The sequence below is a fragment of the Oncorhynchus masou genome, chromosome 19 (genome assembly GCF_036934945.1).
Source record: "Oncorhynchus masou masou isolate Uvic2021 chromosome 19, UVic_Omas_1.1, whole genome shotgun sequence".
Classification (NCBI taxonomy): Eukaryota; Metazoa; Chordata; class Actinopteri; order Salmoniformes; family Salmonidae; genus Oncorhynchus; species Oncorhynchus masou.
Window position 1 is genome coordinate 38,008,520 of NC_088230.1, and position 23,678 is coordinate 38,032,197.

The window sequence follows — 23,678 nt, forward strand, 5'->3', positions numbered from 1 at the left end:
GAAACATGAGCAATGGACATTAAACCGGTGGAAATCTGTCCTTTGGTCTGATTTGTCCAAATTTGAACCGCAGTGTCTTTGAGAGACGCAGAGTAGGTGAACGAATGATCTCTGCATGTGTGGTTCCCACTGGGAAGCTTGGAGGAGGAGGAGGTGTGATGGTGTGGGGGTGTATTGCTGGTGACACTGTCTGTGATTTATTTAGAATTCAAGGCACACTTAACCAGCATGGCTGCCACAGCATTCTGCAGCAATACGTTTGTGCTTAGTCCCGCTATCATTTGTTCTTCAACAGGACAATGATCCAAAACACACCTTCAGGCTGTGTAAGGGTTATTTGACCAAGGAGAGTGTTGCATCAGATGACCTGGCCTCCACAATCACCTGACCTCAACCCAATTGAGATGGTTTGGGATGAGTTGAACCGCAGAGTGAAGGAAAAGCAGCCAGCAAGTGCTCAGCATATGTGGGAACTCCTTCAAGACTGTTGGAAAAGTATTCCTCACGAAGCTGGTTGAGAGAATACCAAGAGTGTGCAAAGCTGTCATCAAGGCAAAGGGTGGCTACTTTGAAGAATCTAAAATATAATTTGATTTTTTTAACACTTTTTTTTGGTTACTACATGATTCCGTATGTGTTATTTCATAGTTTTGATGACTTCACTATTATTCTACAAAGTAGAAAATAGTTTTAAAAAATAAAGAAAAACCCTTGAATGAGGTAGGTGTGTCCAAACTTTTGACTGGCACTGTATGTCTGAAGCATGTTTCTTCTGTTTTGAAACAGGTTATATGAGTTAAAATAACTATTATTCATATCTTCTTAACAGTGTCTAAAACATACCACCACCACCACCACCAGAAGGGGATTGCAGTCCAACTTGTGAGTAAGTAGCCTATTCCATGATCATCATCTTTAAGGAAATGATCAGACTGCTCCTTGTGAGATAACCTGTGTGTAATTACAGTGTGTTATAAGAGTCTGTTATTAGAGTTTACATTGCCTGGTTTCACAATGTTTTACGTGGTTGTTGGTGTTCCATCAGTGAAAGAAACAGTGTCACGAAGTTAACGTTGTCCTGGAAACAGCCTCAGTCACTGAATGCGTCTGAAAGGGGCGGCAGGGTAGCCTAGTGGTTAGAGTGTAGAGGCGGCAGGGTAGCCTAGTGGTTAGAGTGTAGAGGCGGCAGGGTAGCCTAGTGGTTAGAGTGTAGGGGCGGCAGGGTAGCCTAGTGGTTAGAGTGTAGAGGAGGCAGGGTAGCCTAGTGGTTAGAGTGTAGAGGCGGCAGTGTAGCCTAGTGGTTAGAGTGTAGAGATGGCAGGGTAGCCTAGTGGTTAGAGTGTAGAGATGGCAGGGTAGCCTAGTGGTTAGAGTGTAGAGGGTAGCCTAGTGGTTAGAGTGTAGAGGAGGCAGGGTAGCCTAGTGGTTAGAGTGTAGAGGCGGCAGGGTAGCCTAGTGGTTGAGTGTTAGAGTGGTTAGAGTGAGGCGGCAGGGTAGCCTAGTGGTTAGAGTGGTTAGAGGCGGCAGGGTAGCCTAGTGGTTAGAGTGTAGAGGAGGCAGGGTAGCCTAGTGGTTAGAGTGTAGAGGCAGGGTAGCCTAGTGGTTAGAGTGTAGAGGCGGCAGGGTTAGCCTAGTGGTTAGAGTGTAGAGGCGGCAGGGTAGCCTAGTGGTTAGAGTGTAGAGGCGGCAGGTAGCCTAGTGGTTAGGCGGCAGGGTAGCCTAGTGGTTAGAGTGTAGAGGCGGCAGGGTAGCCTAGTGGTTAGAGCGTTGGACTAGTAACCGAAAGGTTGCAAGTTTGAATCCTCGAGCTGACAAGGTACAAATCTGTCGTTCTGCCCCTGAACAGGCAGTTAACCCACTGTTCCTAGGCCGTCATTGAAAATAAGAATTTGTTCTTAACTGACTTGCGTAGTAAAATGAAGGTAAAATTATTATTTTTTTAAATGGCACCCTACTCCCTATCTCTCTCACCCTATTCCCTATATGGCACCCTATTCCCTATATAGCACCCTATACCTTAATATAACACCCTATACCTTTAATATAGCACCCTATACCCTTAGTATGGGTAGGTTTACATTAATACCCCAGCCTATCAGCCCGCAGACTCTACCACCATCAATACCCCAGCCTAACTGCCCCCAGACTCTACCACCATCAATACCCCGGCCTAACAGCCCCCAGACTCTTCCATCAGTAATACCCCGACCTAACTGCCCCCAGACTCTTCCACCATCAATACCCCGACCTAACTGCCCCCAGACTCTACCACCATCAATACCCCGGCCTAACTGCCCCCAGACTCTACCACCATTAATACCCCGACCTAACTGCCCCAGACTCTACCACCATCAATACCCCGACCTAACAGCCCCCAGACTCTACCATCATCAATACCCCGACCTAACTGCCCCCAGACTCTTCCACCATTAATACCCCAGCCTATCAGCCCCAGACTCTACCATCATCAATACCCCGACCTAACTGCCCCCAGACTCTTCCACCATCAATACCCCAGCCTAACTGCCCCCAGACTCTTCCATCATCAATACCCCGACCTAACAGCCCCCAGACTCTACCATCATCAATACCCCGACCTAACTGCCCCCAGACTCTTCCACCATCAATACCCCGACCTAACTGCCCCCAGACTCTTCCACCATTAATACCCCGACCTAACTGCCCCCAGACTCTTCCATCATTAATACCCCGACCTAACTGCCCCCAGACTCTTCCACCATTAATACCCCGACCTAACAGCCCCCAGACTCTTCCATCATCAATACCCCGGCCTAACTGCCCCCAGACTCTACCACCATTAATACCCCGACCTAACAGCCCCCAGACTCTTCCATCATCAATACCCCAGCCTATCAGCCCGCAGACTCTACCACCATTAATACCCCGACCTAACAGCCCCCAGACTCTACCACCATTAATACCCCAGCCTATCAGCCCCAGACTCTTCCACCATCAATACCCCGACCTAACTGCCCCCAGACTCTTCCACCATCAATACCCCGGCCTAACTGCCCCCAGACTCTACCACCATCAATACCCCAGCCTATCAGCCCCAGACTCTTCCATCATTAATACCCCGACCTAACTGCCCCCAGACTCTACCATCATCAATACCCCAGCCTATCAGCCCCAGACTCTACCACAATCAATACCCCGACCTAACTGCCCCCAGACTCTTCCATCATTAATACCCCGACCTAACTGCCCCCAGACTCTTCCATCATCAATACCCCAGCCTATCAGCCCCAGACTCTACCACCATCAATACCCCAGCCTATCAGCCCCAGACTCTACCACCATCAATACCCCAGCCTAACTGCCCCCAGACTCTACCACCATCAATACCCCAGCCTATCAGCCCCAGACTCTACCACCATCAATACCCCAGCCTAACTGCCCCAGACTCTTCCATCAGTAATACCCCAGCCTATCAGCCCCAGACTCTTCCATCAGTAATACCAACTTATCCCCTGCTCCATTTTAACAACTCAATTGAAAGTGTGTATGCCTTGCCTTAGTATGTGTACAGTATATATGAATTAGAGTGTTTCTATGAGTGTTTGTCTATGTGCATGTCTATGAGTGTGTGTTGAGGGGTTTAAATGCCCCACTGGCTGCCTGCCTGCCTGCCTGCCCGGGCCCATCCGTGGGATGGTTTCTGCGTATATTGAACACTGCTGTGGATTAATGGGGAGGGTTGGCAAGCCGACAGGCTACTAGGGCCGACGGGACCCGGACTGAACATCTCTCTCTCTCTCTCTCTCTCTCTCTCTCTCTCTCTCTCTCTCTCTCTCGCTCTGTCTCTCTCTCTTTCTTTCTCTGTCTCTCTTCATCTCGGTCTCATACTCTCACTGTCTCTCTCTCTCTCTCTCTCGCTGTCTCTCTCTGTCTCTCTCTCTCTGGGTTTATTTGAAGTAGAAATGCCTTCCAGTGCCTTTCTCTTGGGAGAGATGGTTGCCAGGCTGCCTGCCTGCGTCCTCCCTGCTCCATCCCCTACATTAATGCATTGCAGCTATCCACACAACCACTAGACCTAGCTAACAGCTAGCCACACAACAACTAGACCTAGCTAACAGCTACCCACACAACAACTAGACCTAGCTAACAGCTACCCACACAACAACTAGACCTAGTTAACAGCTAGCCACACATCTACTAGACCTAGCTAACAGCTACCCACACAACAACTAGACCTAGCTAACAGCTACCCACACAACAACTAGACCTAGCTAACAGCTACCCACACAACAACTAGACCTAGCTAACAGCTAGCCACACAACAACTAGACCTAGTTAACAGCTACCCACACAACCACTAGACCTAGCTAACAGCTAGCCACACAACAACTAGACCTAGCTAACATCTAACCACACAACAACTAGACCTAGTTAACAGCTACCCACACAACCACTAGACCTAGCTAACAGCTACCCACACAACAACTAGACCTAGCTAACAGCTATCCACACAACAACTAGACCTAGCTAACAGCTACCCACACAACAACTAGACCTAGTTAACAGCTACCCACACAACAACTAGACCTAGCTAACAGCTACCCACACATCTACTAGACCAAGCTAACAGCTACCCACACAACAACTAGACCTAGCTAACAGCTAGCCACACAACAACTAGACCTAGCTAACAGCTAGCCACACAACAACTAGAACTAGTTAACAGCTACCCACACAACCACTAGACCTAGTTAACAGCTACCCACACAACAACTAGACCTAGTTAACAGCTACCCACACAACAACTAGACCTAGTTAACAGCTACCCACACAACCACTAGACCTAGCTAACAGCTATCCACACAACAACTAGACCTAGCTAACAGCTACCCACACAACAACTAGACCTAGCTAACAGCTAGCCACACAACAACTAGACCTAGCTAACAGCTACCCACACAACAACTAGACCTAGCTAACAGCTACCCACACAACAACTAGACCTAGCTAACAGCTATCCACACAACAACTAGACCTAGCTAACAGCTACCCACACAACAACTAGACCTAGCTAACAGCTAGCCACACAACAACTAGACCTAGCTAACAGCTACCCACACAACAACTAGACCTAGCTAACAGCTACCCACACAACAACTAGACCTAGCTAACAGCTACCCACACAACAACTAGACCTAGCTAACAGCTAGCCACACAACAACTAGACCTAGCTAACAGCTATCCACACAACAACTAGACCTAGCTAACAGCTACCCACACAACCACTAGACCTAGCTAACAGCTACCCACACAACAACTAGACCTAGCTAACAGCTAGCCACACAACAACTAGACCTAGCTAACAGCTACCCACACAACAACTAGACCTAGCTAACAGCTACCCACACAACAACTAGACCTAGCTAACAGCTACCCACAAAACAACTAGACCTAGCTAACAGCTACCCACACAACAACTAGACCTAGCTAACAGCTACCCACACAACAACTAGACCTAACTAACAGCTACCCACACAACAACTAGACCTAGTTAACAGCTAGCCACACAACAACTAGACCTAGCTAACAGCTACCCACACAATAACTAGACCTAGCTAACAGCTACCCACACAACAACTAGACCTAGTTAACAGCTACCCACACAACAACTAGACCTAGTTAACAGCTAGCCACACAACAACTAGACCTAGCTAACAGCTACCCACACAACAACTAGACCTAGCTAACAGCTACCCACACAACAACTAGACCTAGTTAACAGCTACCCACACAACAACTAAACCTAGTTAACAGCTACCCACACAACCACTAGACCTAGCTAACAGCTATCCACACAACAACTAGAGTAGGAGCAGATCCTTGCCTAGTGCTATGGGTACATGGCAGTGTGTTTTCTTAGTCTCTAAGTCAATCCACATGTCATGTATAAACATTGGACAGAGGCTGAGACGTTTCTAACCTAGATGGACAGTATGGAAGTGAACACCCAGAAGTGAAAGGGTGTAACCTAAAAAAAAATGTTTTTTTAAATGTATGCAGTCGCTGGAACAAACGGATTTTATAGAAAAAGACAGAAAGCCATTGAGAGGTCATGAAACGCCCTGAGACAGAAGCAACAGTTAGAGAACTATATCACTTCCAGATGTCACAATTCTTCTGTGAAGTTAAACTAATTATATCTCCCTCTCCAACAGCGATTTATATATTATATATATATAGATATATATATATTTACACATGCTGCTATTGAGTTGTGACATTACCTGATGTGTGACTATGGCAGTGTCCCAATTGGCACCCTATTCTCCTACATATTGCACTACAGGTCAAATAGGGCTGGTCAAAGAAAGGCCCCATAGGGCCCTAGTCAAGAGTAGTTCACTATGTGAGAACAGGGTGCCATTTTGGACATTTTGGACATTGACTTATGTTTGCTGCAACTGACCACACCACTCTGGTTATAGAGGGGAGGAGGAGGAGAGAGGAGAGAAAGGGAGAGGAGAGGAGAGGGGGAGAGGATGAGGAGAGGGGAGGAGAGGAGGAGGAGAAGAGGAGGGGGAGGGGAGAGGAGAGGAGGAGGGGAAGGGGGAGGGGAAGGGAGAGGGGAGGAGGACAGGAGAGGAGGAGGGGGAGGGGGAAGAGGAGAAGGGGAGGGGAGGAGAGGAGAGGAGAGGGAGAGGAGAGGAGAGGAAGGGAGAGGAGAGGAGGGGGAGGGGGAGGGGAGGGGAGAGGAAGGGAGAAGAGAGGAAGGGAGAGGAGGGGAGGAGGGAGAGGGGGAGGAGGGAGAGGAGGGGAGGGGAGAGGAGGAGGGGAAGGGGGGAGGGGAAGGGAGAGGGGGAGGAGGAGGGGGAGGGGGGGGAGAGGAGGAGGAGAAGAGGAGGGGAGGGGGGAGGGGGAGGGGAGAGGGAGAGGAAGGGAGAGGAGAGGGGGGGGAGGAGAGTGGAGGGGAGGGGGAGGGGAGGGGGGAGGGGAGGGGGAGACGAGGGAGAGGAAGGGGAGGAGGGGGAGGAGGGGGAGGGGGGGAGGGGGGAGGGGGGGAGAGGAGGAGAAGAGGAGGAGAAGAGGAGGAGAAGAGGAGGGGGAGGAGAGGGGGGGAGAGGGGGAGAGGAGAGGCTGTTGGCCAATGTGTTTCTAGCATCACTGGAAAAGCCAAGGTTATGTGGTATAGGCGTACAGGGAACTCCATGCATTCTTGTACTGCAGCTCCTGGGTTCTGGTTAGTTCATACTTGAATGCAGCTCCTGGGTTCTGGTTAGTTCATACTTGTACTGCAGCTCCTGGGTTCTGGTTAGTTCATACTTGTACTGCAGCTCCTGGGTTCTGGTTAGTTCATACTTGTACTGCAGCTCCTGGGTTCTGGTTAGTTCATACTTGTACTGCAGCTCCTGGGTTCTGGTTAGTTCATACTTGTACTGCAGCTCCTTGGTTCTGGTTAGTTCATACTTGAATGCAGCTCCTGGGTTCTGGTTAGGTCATACTTGTACTGCAGCTCCTTGGTTCTGGTTAGTTCATACTTGTACTGCAGCTCCTTGGTTCTGGTTAGTTCATACTTGAATGCAGCTCCTGGGTTCTGGTTAGTTCATACTTGAATGCAGCTCCTGGGTTCTGGTTAGTTCATACTTGTACTGCAGCTCCTGGGTTCTGGTTAGTTCATACTTGTACTGCAGCTCCTGGGTTCTGGTTAGTTCATACTTGAATGCAGCTCCTGGGTTCTGGTTAGTTCATACTTGAATGCAGCTCCTGGGTTCTGGTTAGTTCATACTTGAATGCAGCTCCTCCGTGGTTATTAACCCACTCATGACCTAATGCTTGTGGCAGTAGTCAGCTGGTCTAGATGCGTCTGACCTCATTGCAGGTGCCTCGACTTAGTCAGGATTTGACTGAAAGGTGAATTGCAATGATCCTCGGCCTGCGTTCCAAATGGTATACTATTCCCAGTAGTGCACTATATAGGAGATAGAGCTCCATTTAGGATGCATCCTGGATGATGAATGATGAATGATCACCCTGGATGAATGATGGATGATCACCCTGGATCATGAATGATCACCCTGGATAATGAATGATGGATGATCACCCTGGATGATGGATGATCACTATGGATGATGAATGATGGATGATCACCCTGGATGATGAATGAGGGATGATCACCCTGGATGATGGATGATCACCCTGGATAATGAATGATGGATGATCACCCTGGATGATGGATGATCACTATGGATGATGAATGATGGATGATCACCCTGGATGATGGATGATCACCCTGGATGATGGATGATGGATGATCACTATGGATGATGAATGATGGATGATCACGCTGGATGAATGATGGATGATCACCCTGGATGATGGATGATGGATGATCACTATGGATGATGTATGATCACCCTGGATGATGGATGATCACCCTGGATGATGAAGTACCTATCTTGGATATTAACCCATCCTGAAGTCTCTTACATGAAGTCATCACGATCTGTTCCAGACATTTACACTAAAATGAATTATACCAATCCCTTCTGCCTCCCTACCACAGAGCCAGGCTAACATTTGGCTAATGATATCTAATGATAGCTAATGATAGCTAATGATATCTAGTGATATCTAATGATAGCTAATGATAGCTAATGATATCTAATGATAGCTAATGATATCTAATGATATCTAATGATATCTAATGATAGCTAATGATAGCTAATGATATCTAATGATAGCTAATGATAGCTAATGATATCTAGTGATAGCTAATGATAGCTAATGATAGCTAATGATATCTAATGATAGCTAATGATATCTAATGATAGCTAATGATAGCTAATGATATCTAGTGATAGCTAGCTAACGACTGTCATAGCCTCAGACTCATTGACCATGTTGTTGGGGGTTCTTTCCCCTCTTCATTGATATGCGGTAACCTGGTCGCAGAACGGTTTGCGCTGTCTTGACAACTCATACATGGCAATACAAACAGGTCTGGGATCAGGCTTAAATTTGGTAATGAATATTATGGAAATGTTTAGTCATAGTGAACACGTTTTTTGAGAGGCTGGTTTCTCAATGCTGGGCCTGCCAGAGGAAGGGAGCACATCAAGCCTGATGAGGCCGTTAGAAGAAGGAGAAATGAAAGCGGTTGTTTTCTCTTCTCACACATTTCTATGAGTTGAATGACTCAATATGAACAGCAGCAGAGCAGATAAGAGCAGAGAACAGCACTGCACTACACTGTCCTCCACAGCACTACACTGTCCTACACTACACTACACTGTCCTACACTACACTACACTGTACTACACTGCACTACACTACACTGTCCTACACTACACTACACTACACTGTCCTACACTACACTACACTGTCCTACACTGCACTACACTACACTGTCCTACACTACACTGTCCTACACTGCACTACACTACACTGTCATACACTGCACTACACTGTCCTACACTACACTACACTGTCCTGCACTGCACTACACTGTCCTACACTACACTACACTGTCCTACACTACACTACACTGTCCTACACTACACTACATTGTACTACACTACACTACACTGTCCTACACTACACTACACTGTACTACACTACACTACACTGTCCTACACTACACTACACTGTACTACACTACACTACACTGTCCTACACTGCACTACACTGTCCTACACTACACTACACTGTACTACACTACACTACACTGTCCTACACTACACTACACTGTCCTACACTACACTACACTGTCCTGCACTGCACTACACTGTCCTACACTACACTACACTGTCCTACACTACACTACACTGTCCTACACTACATTACACTGTACTACACTGCACTACACTGTCCTACACTACACTACACTGTCCTACACTACACTACACTGTCCTACACTACACTACACTGTTCTACACTACATTACACTGTACTACACTGCACTACACTGTCCTACACTACACTACACTGTCCTACACTACACTACACTGTACTACACTACACTACACTGTCCTACACTACACTACACTGTACTACACTACACTACACTGTCCTACACTACACTACACTACACTGTACTACACTGCACTACACTGTCCTACACTACATTACACTATCCTACATTGCACTACACTGTCCTACATTACCCTACACTGTCCTACACTACACTGTCCTACATTACCCTACACTGTCCTACACTACACTACACTGTCCTACACTACACTGTCCTACACTGCACTACACTATCCTACATTACACTACACTATCCTACATTACACTACACTGTCTACATTACCTTACACTGTCCTACACTACACTGTACTACACTACACTACACTACAGTGTCCTACACTACACTACACTGTCCTACACTACACTACACTGCCCTACACTACACTGTCCTACACTACACTACACTGTCTACACTACACTACACTGTCCTACACTACACTACACTACACTACACTACACTACACTACACTACACTACACTGTCCTACACTACACTATCCTACATTACACTACACTGTCCTACACTACACTGTCCTACATTACCGTACACTGTCCTACACTACACTACACTACACTACACTACACTACACTACACTACACTGACATACACTACACTGTGCTACATTACCCTACATTACCCTACATTGTCCTACACTACACTGTCCTACACTACACTACACTACACTACACTACACTACACTACACTGTCCTACACTACACTGTCCTACATTACCCTACATTGTCCTACACTACACTACACTGTCCTACACTACACTACACTGTCCTACATTACACTACACTGTCCTACATTACACTACGCTGTCCTACATTACACTGTCCTACATTACACTACACTGTCCTACACTACACTACACTGTCCTACACTACACTACATGACACTGTCCTACACTACACTACACCTCACTACACTACACTACATGACACTGTCCTACACTACACTACACCTCACTACACTACACTACATGACACTGTCCTACACTACACTACACCTCACTACACTACACTACACTACATGACACTGTCCTACACTACACTACATGACACTGTCCTACACTACACTACACTACACTACACTACACTACACTACACTACACTACACTACACTACACTACACCTCACTACACTACACTACACTACACTACATGACACTGTCCTACACTACACTACACTACACTACACTACACTACACTACACTACACTACACTACATGACACTGTCCTACACTACACTGTCCTACACTACACGATTGATTTGGGGAAGTGGGGGGAAGCATTGGAGTCACCGTGGGCCAGCATCCCTGTGGAATTCTTTCCACACTTTGTAGAGTTCATGCCCTGACGACTGGTACATGTGCCTGAATGCACACACACTTACGTATGCAGGCAGCCAGACAGGCAGACAGGCAGGCAGACAGACAAGCAGACAGACAGACAGACAGATAGGCAGACAGACAGGCAGACAGACAGACAGACAGGCAGACAGACAGACAGGCAGACAGGCAGACAGATAGGCAGACAGACAGGCAGGCAGACAGACAGACAGGCAGACAGGCAGACAGATAGGCAGATAGGCAGGCAGACAGGCAGACAGGCAGACAGATAGGCAGACAGGCAGACAGACAGACAGACAGACAGACAGACAGGCAGACAGGCAGGCAGACAGGCAGACAGGCAGACAGACAGGCAGACAGACAGGCAGACAGGCAGACAGGCAGACAGACAGACAGACAGACAGGCAGGCAGACAGGCAGACAGGCAGACAGACAGGCAGACAGACAGACAGGCAGACAGGCAGACAGATAGGCAGGCAGACAGACAGACAGGCAGACAGGCAGACAGATAGGCAGATAGGCAGACAGGCAGACAGATAGGCAGACAGGCAGACAGACAGACAGACAGACAGACAGACAGGCAGGCAGGCAGACAGGCAGACAGGCAGACAGACAGACAGACATGCAGACAGGCAGACAGACAGGCAGGCAGACAGACAGGCAGACAGGCAGGCAGACAGGCAGACAGGCAGGCAGACAGACAGACAGACAGACAGACAGACAGACAGGCAGACAGACAGGCAGACAGGCAGACAGACATACAGACAGACAGACAGACAGACAGGTAGGCAGGCAGACAGACAGACAGACAGACAGGCAGGCACACAGGCACACAGGCAGGCACGCTCACGCACACACATACACACACCCACGTGTCATATTTGATTGATCTTTGTGTGCTCGCAGGACAGGACCTGCCTTGAGTGCAGTTCTATTTCCTAACTAATACATGCCATTTCCTCTCCCACTGACTGTGCTGTGTGTTTGGCTTCTCCTGAGGCCACTTCCACTAGGCAGTGTTCTGCTCGACCCTGCCCTGTTCTGTCTTGTTCTGCTCTACTCTATCCTGCTCTGCTCAACCCTGCCCTGTTCTGCCCTGTTCTGCTCTACCCTGTTCTGCTCTGCCCTGTTCTGTTCTGCTCTGCCCTGTTCTGCTCTGCCCTGTTCTGTACTGCTCGACCCTGTTCTGCTCTACCCTGTTCTGCTCTGCCCTGTTCTGTTCTGCCCTGTTCTGTTCTGCTCTGCCCTGTTCTGTTCTGCCCTGTTCTGTTCTGTTCTGCCCTGTTCTGTTCTGCTCTGCCCTGTTCTGTTCTGCTCTGCCCTGTTCTGTACTGCTCGACCCTGTTCTGCTCTACCCTGTTCTGCTCGACCCTGTTCTGCTCTGCCCTGTTCTGCTCTACCCTGTTCTGCTCTGCCCTGCTCTGCTCTGCCCTGTTCTGTTCTGCTCTGCCCTGTTCTGTTCTGCTCTGCTCTGCCCTGTTCTGTACTGCTCGACCCTGTTCTGCTCTACCCTGTTCTGCTCGACCCTGTTCTGCTCTGCCCTGTTCTGCTCGACCCTGTACTGCTCGACCCTGTTCTGCTCTACCCTGTTCTGCTCGACCCTGTTCTGCTCTACCCTGTTCTGCTCTACCCTGTTCTGCTCGACCCTGTTCTGCTCTACCCTGTTCTGCTCTACCCTGTTCTGTTCTGCTCTACCCTGTTCTGCTCTACCCTGTTCTGTTCTGCTCTACCCTGCTCTGTGTGGCTGTCTTTGTCTGTCTGGTCTGGGTACAGTATGTCTGCTGTGTGTGTATGTGCGCTAGCGGGCGCGCGTGTGTGTGTATGTGCCAGCTGGTTGTTCTGCTTGACTGCAAGAACACAGAGAGGGTGTTGCATCATCAAACACTGAACGCTGATCCTGGTTAGCAGGCTGAGAAAGAGGAGAAAATAAGGTAGTTAATCAGACTACAGTAGGCCAGCTGGTCTAGGGGTGGTAGTCTGTCAGACTACAGTAGGCCAGCTGGTCTAGGGGTGGTAGTCTGTCAGACTACAGTAGGCCAGCTGGTCTAGGGGTGGTAGTCTGTCAGACTACAGTAGGCCAGCTGGTCTAGGGGTGGTAGTCTGTCAGACTACAGTAGGCCAGCTGGTCTAGGGCTGGTAGTCTGTCAGACTACAGTAGGCCAGCTGGTCTAGGGGTGGTAGTCTGTCAGACTACAGTAGGCCAGCTGGTCTAGGGGTGGTAGTCTGTCAGACTACAGTAGGCCAGCTGGTCTAGGGGTGGTAGTCTGTCAGACTACAGTAGGCCAGCTGGTCTAGGGGTGGTAGTCTGTCAGACTACAGTAGGCCAGCTGGTCTAGGGGTGGTAGTCTGTCAGACTACAGTAGGCCAGCTGGTCTAGGGGTGGTAGTCTGTCAGACTACAGTAGGCCAGCTGGTCTAGGGGTGGTAGTCTGTCAGACTACAGTAGGCCAGCTGGTCTAGGGGTGGTAGTCTGTCAGACTACAGTAGGCCAGCTGGTCTAGGGGTGGTAGTCTGTCAGACTACAGTAGGCCAGCTGGTCTAGGGGTGGTAGTCTGTCAGACTACAGTAGGCCAGCTGGTTTAGGGGTGGTAGTCTGTCAGACTACAGTAGGCCAGCTGGTCTAGGGGTGGTAGTCTGTCAGACTACAGTAGGCCAGCTGGTCTAGGGGTGGTAGTCTGTCAGACTACAGTAGGCCAGCTGGTTTAGGGGCGGTAGTCTGTCAGACTACAGTAGGCCAGCTGGTCTAGGGGTGGTAGTCTGTCAGACTACAGTAGGCCAGCTGGTCTAGGGGTGGTAGTCTGTCAGACTACAGTAGGCCAGCTGGTCTAGGGGTGGTAGTCAGTCAGACTACAGTAGGCCAGCTGGTCTAGGGCTGGTAGTCTGTCAGACTACAGTAGGCCAGCTGGTCTAGGGGTGGTAGTCTGTCAGACTACAGTAGGCCAGCTGGTCTAGGGGTGATAGTCTGTCAGACTACGGTAGGCCAGCTGGTCTAGGGGTGCTAGTCTGTCAGACTACAGTAGGCCAGCTGGTCTAGGGGTGCTAGTCTGTCAGACTACAGTAGGCCAGCTGGTCTAGGGGTGCTAGTCTGTCAGACTACAGTAGGCCAGCTGGTCTAGAGGTGGTAGTCTGTCAGACTACAGTAGGCCAGCTGGTCTAGGTAGCTTTATTTCTAGGGGTGGTAGTCAGTCAGACTACAGTAGGCCAGCTGGTCTAGATGTGATAGTCTGTCAGACTACAGTAGGCCAGCTGGTCTATGGGTGATAGTCTGTCAGACTACAGTAGGCCAGCTGGTCTAGGGGTGGTAGTCTGTCAGACTACAGTAGGCCAGGTGGTCTAGGGGTGGTAGTCTGTCAGACTACAGTAGGCCAGCTGGTCTAGGTAGCTTTATTTCTAGGGGTGGTAGTCAGTCAGACTACAGTAGGCCAGCTGGTCTAGATGTGATAGTCTGTCAGACTACAGTAGGCCAGCTGGTCTATGGGTGATAGTCTGTCAGACTACAGTAGGCCAGACTACAGTAGGCCAGCTGGTTTAGGGGTGGTAGTCTGTCAGACTACAGTAGGCCAGCTGGTTTAGGGGCGGTAGTCTGTCAGACTACAGTAGGCCAGTTGGTGTAGGGGTGGTAGTCTGTCAGACTACAGTAGGCCAGCTGGTTTAGGGGCGGTAGTCTGTCAGACTACAGTAGGCCAGTTGGTGTAGGGGTGATAGTCTGTCAGACTACAGTAGGCCAGCTGGTCTATGGGTGATAGTCTGTCAGACTACAGTAGGCCAGCTGGTCTAGGGGTGGTAGTCTGTCAGACTACAGTAGGCCAGGTGGTCTAGGGGTGGTAGTCTGTCAGACTACAGTAGGCCAGCTGGTCTAGGTAGCTTTATTTCTAGGGGTGGTAGTCAGTCAGACTACAGTAGGCCAGCTGGTCTAGATGTGATAGTCTGTCAGACTACAGTAGGCCAGCTGGTCTATGGGTGATAGTCTGTCAGACTACAGTAGGCCAGACTACAGTAGGCCAGCTGGTTTAGGGGTGGTAGTCTGTCAGACTACAGTAGGCCAGCTGGTTTAGGGGCGGTAGTCTGTCAGACTACAGTAGGCCAGTTGGTGTAGGGGTGGTAGTCTGTCAGACTACAGTAGGCCAGCTGGTTTAGGGGCGGTAGTCTGTCAGACTACAGTAGGCCAGTTGGTGTAGGGGTGGTAGTCTGTCAGACTACAGTAGGCCAGCTGGTCTAGGGGTGGTAGTCTGTCAGACTACAGTAGGCCAGCTGGTCTAGGGGTGGTAGTCTGTCAGACTACAGTAGGCCAGCTGGTTTAGGGGCGGTAGTCTGTCAGACTACAGTAGGCCAGCTGGTGTAGGGGTGGTAGTCTGTCAGACTACAGTAGGCCAGCTGGTCTAGGGGTGGTAGTCTGTCAGACTACAGTAGGCCAGCTGGTCTAGGGGTGGTAGTCTGTCAGACTACAGTAGGCCAGCTGGTCTAGGGGTGGTAGTCAGTCAGACTACAGTAGGCCAGCTGGTCAGGGCTGGTAGTCTGTCAGACTACAGTAGGCCAGCTGGTCTAGGGGTGGTAGTCTGTCAGACTACAGTAGGCCAGCTGGTCTAGGGGTGATAGTCTGTCAGACTACGGTAGGCCAGCTGGTCTAGGGGTGCTAGTCTGTCAGACTACAGTAGGCCAGCTGGTCTAGGGGTGCTAGTCTGTCAGACTACAGTAGGCCAGCTGGTCTAGGGGTGCTAGTCTGTCAGACTACAGTAGGCCAGCTGGTCTAGAGGTGGTAGTCTGTCAGACTACAGTAGGCCAGCTGGTCTAGGTAGCTTTATTTCTAGGGGTGGTAGTCAGTCAGACTACAGTAGGCCAGCTGGTCTAGATGTGATAGTCTGTCAGACTACAGTAGGCCAGCTGGTCTATGGGTGATAGTCTGTCAGACTACAGTAGGCCAGCTGGTCTAGGGGTGGTAGTCTGTCAGACTACAGTAGGCCAGGTGGTCTAGGGGTGGTAGTCTGTCAGACTACAGTAGGCCAGCTGGTCTAGGTAGCTTTATTTCTAGGGGTGGTAGTCAGTCAGACTACAGTAGGCCAGCTGGTCTAGATGTGATAGTCTGTCAGACTACAGTAGGCCAGCTGGTCTATGGGTGATAGTCTGTCAGACTACAGTAGGCCAGACTACAGTAGGCCAGCTGGTTTAGGGGTGGTAGTCTGTCAGACTACAGTAGGCCAGCTGGTTTAGGGGCGGTAGTCTGTCAGACTACAGTAGGCCAGTTGGTGTAGGGGTGGTAGTCTGTCAGACTACAGTAGGCCAGCTGGTGTAGGGGCGGTAGTCTGTCAGACTACAGTAGGCCAGTTGGTGTAGGGGTGGTAGTCTGTCAGACTACAGTAGGCCAGCTGGTCTAGGGGTGGTAGTCTGTCAGACTACAGTAGGCCAGCTGGTCTAGGGGTGGTAGTCTGTCAGACTACAGTAGGCCAGCTGGTCTAGGGGTGGTAGTCTGTCAGACTACAGTAGGCCAACTGGACTAGGGGTGGTAGTCTGTCAGACTACAGTAAGCCAGCTGGTCTAGGGGTGCTAGTCTGTCAGACTACAGTAAGCCAGCTGGTCTAGGGGTGGTAGTCTGTCAGACTACTCTTTCTCTCTGTCTCTCTTTCTGTCTTTTTAAAATTTAGCTCAGAAAGGAACCACAGTCTTCCAGTATAGTCAGACAGGGACAGGTTCTGGGTCCCAAATGGCACCCTATTCTCTATATAGTGCACAATTTGACCAGGGCCCTATGGTCCCTACTTCTGACCAGGGCTCTATGGTCCCTACTTCTGACCAGGGCTCTATGGTCCCTACTTCTGACCAGGGCTCTATGGTCCCTACTTCTGACCAGGGCCCTATGGTCCCTACTTCTGACCAGGGCTCTATGGTCCCTACTTCTGACCAGGGCCCTATGGTCCCTACTTCTGACCAGGGCTCTATGGTCCCTACTTCTGACCAGGGCTCTATGGTCCCTACTTCTGACCAGGGCTCTATGGTCCCTACTTCTGACCAGGGCTCTATGGTCCCTACTTCTGACCAGGGCTCTATGGTCCCTACTTCTGACCAGGGCTCTATGGTCCCTACTTCTGACCAGGGCTCTATGGTCCCTACTTCTGACCAGGGCTCTATGGTCCCTACTTCTGACCAGGGCTCTATGGTCCCTACTTCTGACCAGGGCCCTATGGTCCCTACTTCTGACCAGGGCTCTATGGTCCCTACTTCTGACCAGGGCTCTATGGTCCCTACTTCTGACCAGGGCTCTATGGTCCCTACTTCTGACCAGGGCTCTATGGTCCCTACTTTTGACCAGGGCTCTATGGTCCCTACTTCTGACCAGGGCCCTATGGTCCCTACTTCTGACCAGGGCTCTATGGTCCCTACTTCTGACCAGGGCTCTATGGTCCCTACTTCTGACCAGGGCTCTATGGTCCCTACTTCTGACCAGGGCCCTATGGTCCCTACTTCTGACCAGGGCTCTATGGTCCCTACTTCTGACCAGGGCTCTATGGTCCCTACTTCTGACCAGGGCTCTATGGTCCCTACTTCTGACCAGGGCTCTATGGTCCCTACTTCTGACCAGGGCTCTATGGTCCCTACTTCGAGGGAATAGGGTGCCCTTGGGGCATAGCCAGGGAGTCAGCTGGTCAGCTCCACAGGCAGCAATACAGTCAGCTGTCCTGTCCTGTCCTTCTCACCTCACAATACACGTCTTTGTTGGGTTAGGCTGAGATGAGGGCTTTGTACAAAGGGGCCATAACCTGTTGATTCACTGCTTGATACTGAAAATACTGGTGTGTATCGGAGACGAGGTGCATGTGAATTAGCATCGCCCGCTGTATGGGAAGTAAATACAGACAGTAGGGCTCAGATGCGCTGTTCCATGAGCGACATTTGTTTTGTTTTTGACCACCAGGAGTCTCGGTTCTAACATGTCCATCCACTTCCCTTCAGGCTGGTTTGTACAGGCTTTATTTCTCTCATGTTTCTCTGTCTCTCTCTCTCTCTCACTCTGTCTCGCTCTGTCTCTCTCTCACTCGCTCTCTCTCTCTCTCTCTCTGTCTCTCTCTCTCTCTCTCTCTCTCTCACTCTGTATCTCTGTCTCTCTGTCTCTCTCACTCTCTCTCACTCTGTCTCTCTCTCTGTCTCTCTCACTCTCTCACTCTCTCTCTGTCTCTCTCTGTCTCTCTCTCTCTCTCTCTCTCTCTCTCTCTGTCTCTCTCTCTCTCTCTCTCTCTCTCTCTCTCACTCTGTATCTCTGTCTCTCTGTCTCTCTCTCTCTCTCACTCTGTCTCGCTCTGTCTCTCTGTCTCTCTCACTCTCTCTCACTCTGTCTCTCTCTCTGTCTCTCTCACTCTCTCTCTCTCTCTCTCTCTCTCTCTCTCTCTCTCTCTCTCACTCTGTATCTCTCTCTCTCTGTCTCTCTCACTCTCTCTCACTCTGTCTCGCTCTGTCTCTCTCGCTCTCTCACTCTCTCTGTCTCTCTCTCTCTCTCTCTCTCTCTCTCTCTCTCACTCTGTATCTCTGTCTCTCTGTCTCTCTCACTCTCTCTCTGTCTCTCTCTCTCTCACTCTGTCTCTCTCTCTCTCTGTCTCTCTCACTCTGTCTCTCTCTCACTCTGTCTCTCTCTCACTCTGTCTCTCTCTCACTCTGTCTCTCTCTCACTCTGTCTCTCTGCCTCTCTCTCACTCTCTCTCACTCTCTCTCTCACTCTGTCTCTCTCTGTCTCTCTCTCTGTCTCTGTCTCTCTCTCTGTCTCTCTCTCTCTCTGTCTCTCTCTCTGTCTCTCTCTCTCTGTCTCTCTATCTGTCTCTGTCTCTCTCTCACTCTGTCTCTCTCTCTCTGTCTCTCTCTCACTCTGTCTCTCTCTCTCTCTTTCTGTCTCTCTGTCGCTCTCTCTGTCTCTGTCTCTCTGTCTCTCTGTCACTCTGTCTCTCTCTCTCTCTCTCTCTCTGTCTCTCTGTCGCTCTCTCTGTCTCTCTCTGTCTCTCTCTCTCTGTCTCTCTCTCTGTCTCTCTCTCTGTCTCTCTCTCTCTCTTTCTGTCTCTCTGTCGCTCTCTCTGTCTCTCTGTCTCTCTCTCTCTCTCTGTCTCTCTGTCGCTCTCTCTCTCTCTCTCTGTCTCTCTCTCACTCTGTCTCTCTCTCTCTCTCTTTCTGTCTCTCTGTCGCTCTCTCTGTCTCTCTGTCTCTCTGTCACTCTGTCTCTCTCTCTCTCTCTCTCTCTCTGTCTCTCTCCCTGTCTCTCTCTCTGTCTCTCTCTCTCTCTGTCTCTCTCTCACTCTCTCTCTCACTCTGTCTCTCTCTCTCTCTCTCTGTCTCTCTATCTGTCTCTCTCTCTCACTCTGTCTCTCTCTCACTCTGCCTCTATGTCTCTCTGTCTCTCTCTCACTCTGTCTCTCTCTCTCTCTTTCTGTCTCTCTGTCGCTCTCTCTGTCTCTGTCTCTCTGTCCCTCTGTCTCTCTCTCTCTCTCTCTCTCTCTCTCTCTGTCTCTCTATCTGTCTCTGTCTCTCTCTCACTCTGTCTCTCTCTCACTCTGTCTCTCTGTCTCTCTGTCGCTCTCTCTGTCTCTGTGTCTCTCTGTCTCTCTCTCTGTCTCTCTCTCTGTCTCTCTGTCACTCTGTCTCTCACTCTCTCTCTCTGTCTCTCTGTTTCTCTGTCTCTCTGTCTCTGATTGCAATAAGAAGTCCTGTGGTCAAACTCTTGATTTATTTTATTGCATACCACCCTCTCTTTGTTTTGTTCTATGATTGTGGGCAAATCAATGCGATACGTGATTAATCACAGCCTGAACATGGAGCCAAGATACTAGTGTAGCTTAACATTCCTGTGTAGAATTCAGCAAAATCCAGTCTGTCAATTCCGTTAAATGGTTGTCTGTGGAGGATATTGGACAGTAGCTTTTAAACTGTCTGGGAAAGGAAAATATCCTACGGTTGAAATGTTTTGGACATTAAATAAACCTCCCTTTTCTTCTTCTCTGTGTGGTTGTTTCTGACGTGACTAATAATGTTATTGCATCAGTCATTGACAGGATGATTTTAATCTTAACCTCTATCCTCTCTCTCTCCCTTCCTTTACCCACTCTCTCTCCCTTCTCTCTCCTCTCTCTCTCCCTTCCTTTCCCTTCTCTCTCCTCTCTCTCTCTCCCTTCTCTCTCCTCTCTCTCTCCCTTCCTTTCCCTTCTCTCTCCTCTCTCTCTCCATTCCTTTCCCTTCTCTCTCCTCTCTCTCCCTTCCTTTCCCTCTCTCTCTCTCTCTCCCTTCCTTTCCCTTCTCTCTCCTCTCTCTCTCCCTTCCTTTCTCTCTCTCTCTCCCTTCCTTTCCCTCTCTCTCCATTCCTTTCCCTTCTCTCTCTCTCTCTCTCCCTTCCTTTCCCTTCTCTCTCTCTCTCTCTCTCTCTCCGTTCCTTTCCCTTCTCTCTCCTCTCTCTCTCCCTTCCTTTCCCTCTCTCTCTCTCTCTCTCTCTCTCTCTCTCTCTCTCTCTCTCTCCCTTCCTTTCCCTCTCTCTCCCTTCCTTTACCTTCTCTCTCTCCTCTCTCTCTCCCTTCCGTCCTCTCCTCTCTCCCGTCCTCTCCTCTCTCCCTCTCCTCTCTGTCTCCACAGCGGTGGTGTATGGTAGCTGGGTCTGACATGATGCCCGGTCAGATCCCTGACCCTTCCCTGACGGCCGGCTCCTTGCCCAGCCTGGGCCTGCTGGCCGGCATCTCTGCCACCACGCTCACCGACCAGCTCAAACTGGCACAGGACTTCAGGAACCTGGGCGCCATGTTGTCACCGCTGCATATCCTGGGACGACTGGGCAAGAGGCCGCTCACTGCTATCAAGGGAGAGGTGAGGAGGAGGAGGTGGAGGAAGAGGAGGAACGGTGCCACACTGTTGATATTTTCGAGGGATGCCATGTTTTTTTTTTTTATGATCGACTGATGTTTAGATATTGTCAGCCGTTTAGCTCTACCAAGTTGCCAATTTCAGAAAAATCCTACAATGTGATTTTCTGGATTTTTTTTCCTCATTTTGTCTGTCATAGTTGAAGTGTACCTATGATGAAAATTACAGGCCTCTCTCATCTTTTTAAGTGGGAGAACTTGCACAATTGGTGGCTGACTAAATACTTTTTTGCCCCACTGTATATAAAACACAGGAAATCCTGTTTTTGACTCTACTGGGCCTTTAATCATTTCAATCTGGGTTCTCTGAAACTATTCACTTTTGCCTCCAAGATGGCAAGCACAGGTATGAAGCTGAGACGTTGTTACTTGAAATTCAAAATAAAACAAACTAGGAGTGAAACACCACTGCATCAGGAGTATAAAATGCAGGAAAGATAGAACCCAAGGTTGGAATAACTATATTTAATAATAAGCAGGCCTTGAATAAGGTCACCATTAGCTAATCACAATACTTCCTTCTCCCTGCAGATGGACGAGGACGATGAGAGGAGGAGACGGAGGAGAGATAAGAACAAAGTGGCAGCAGCACGATGTCGGAACAAGAAGAAGGAGAGAACAGACTTCCTCCAAAGGGTTAGTCTCTTTTCTTTTTCAAAATGGCGGCAGAGTTCTTTATGTATACTCTGGTGTTCTTTATGTGTACTCTGGTGTTCTTTATGTGTACTCTGGTGTTCTTTATGTGTACTCTGGTGTTCTTTATGTATACTCTGGTGTTCTTTATGTGTACTCTGGTGTTCTTTATGTGTACTCTGGTGTTCTTTATGTGTACTCTGGTGTTCTTTATGTGTACTCTGGTGTTCTTTATGTGTACTCTGGTGTTCTTTATGTGTACTCTGTTGTTCTTTATGTGTACTCTGGTGTTCTTTATGTATACTCTGGTGTTCTTCATGTATTCTCTGGTGTTCTTTATATATAATATTTACTCTGGTGTTCTTTATGTATTCTCTGGTGTTCTTTATATATACTATATACTCTGGTGTTCTTTATGTATACTCTGGTGTTCTTTATGTATTCTCTGGTGTTCTTTATATATACTATATACTCTGGTGTTCTTTATGTATACTCTGGTGTTCTTTATGTATGCTCTGGTGTTCTTTATGTATACTCTGGTGTTCTTTATGTATACTCTGGTGTTCTTTATGTATACTCTGGTGTTCTTTATATATGCTATATACTCTGGTGTTCTTTATGTATTCTCTGGTGTTCTTTATATATACTATATACTCTGGTGTTGTTTATGTATACTCTGGTGTTCTTTATGCATTCTCTGGTGTTCTTTATATATACTATATACTCTGGTGTTCTTTATGTATACTCTGGTGTTCTTTATATATACTATTTACTCTGGTGTTCTTTATGTATTCTCTGGTGTTCTTTATGTATACTCTGGTGTTCTTTATGTATACTCTGGTGTTGTTTATGTATACTCTGGTGTTCTTTATGTATTATCTGGTGTTCTTTATGTATACTCTGGTGTTCTTCATGTATTCTCTGGTGTTCTTTATATATAATATTTACTCTGGTGTTCTTTATGTATTCTCTGGTGTTCTTTATATATACTATTTACTCTGGTGTTCTTTGCAAATTGGCTGTAGAATCTAGAATAGATTGCATGGTAACTTCTAAATCATTCGTGAAGAATCTATGTGGAGGTTAATAAAGACGTGATGAGTGCTCTCCGTCAGGCATTCACGTCATAGTCAAGGTTGGGAAGGTTACTTTCTAAATGTAATCCATTACAGTTACTAGTTACTTGTCAAATTATAAATCGGTAACATAACTTTTGGATTACCCAAAGTAATCTTATTACTCTCAGATACTTTTAAATTACTTTCAAGAAGCATTAGAAGAAGACACAAAATGTATATTACCAATTGAACAACATTTATTGCAGGATAAATCAATGCTGTCGTGTACATAGCTGGCCATAAATATATGTTGCATTTTACTTTATGGGGTTATGTAGACTTAATTCTAACCCATTGCTTTCTACTACAGATAATACTATGATTAGGCTATATCTTTACATTTAAGAAACAAAGTCTGTCAGATTTCTAGTCATTCTAATTAATTTAATAGTCCTTCGATCTTCAAGAATAGGACTTGGAAATATGGAAATATAGATTAGCTTGAGCATGATTAGCCAACTCTGTTGTTTATGATTGTGTTGTAATGGAGGACTGATTGGGCTCATTGCGTCCAGTTGAAAGATCAATTCTGGTCATGGAATTGGCATATTGTGAGCACTACTGAAAAATGCTATTTGCATGTTGCATTTTCTATCGGTCTATTGTTGACTTTTTTTGTTGGTGACACTTTAAATATCTTGATCATTTGCATCTGTTTAAGTCTGTCAAAAGTGTGCATGTGTTTGTTAGGTGTA

The 23,678-nt window shown here is 48.3% G+C and overlaps 1 protein-coding gene across 2 annotated transcripts in view; it reads left to right on the top strand.

Moving 5' to 3' along the window:
* Positions 1-23,678, top strand: part of LOC135506250 (jun dimerization protein 2-like) — a 30,137-nt gene that overhangs the window by 1,807 nt on the left and 4,652 nt on the right. The window contains exons 2-4 of one of the 2 annotated variants that reach the window (XM_064925770.1): positions 830-886; positions 20,949-21,176; positions 21,764-21,868. In XM_064925770.1, the coding sequence (XP_064781842.1) occupies positions 20,958-21,176; positions 21,764-21,868 (324 nt within the window). In that variant the 5' untranslated portion in view covers positions 830-886; positions 20,949-20,957. The remainder of the gene's footprint in view (positions 1-829; positions 887-20,948; positions 21,177-21,763; positions 21,869-23,678) is intronic. The other variant, XM_064925771.1, reaches the window with a different exon arrangement.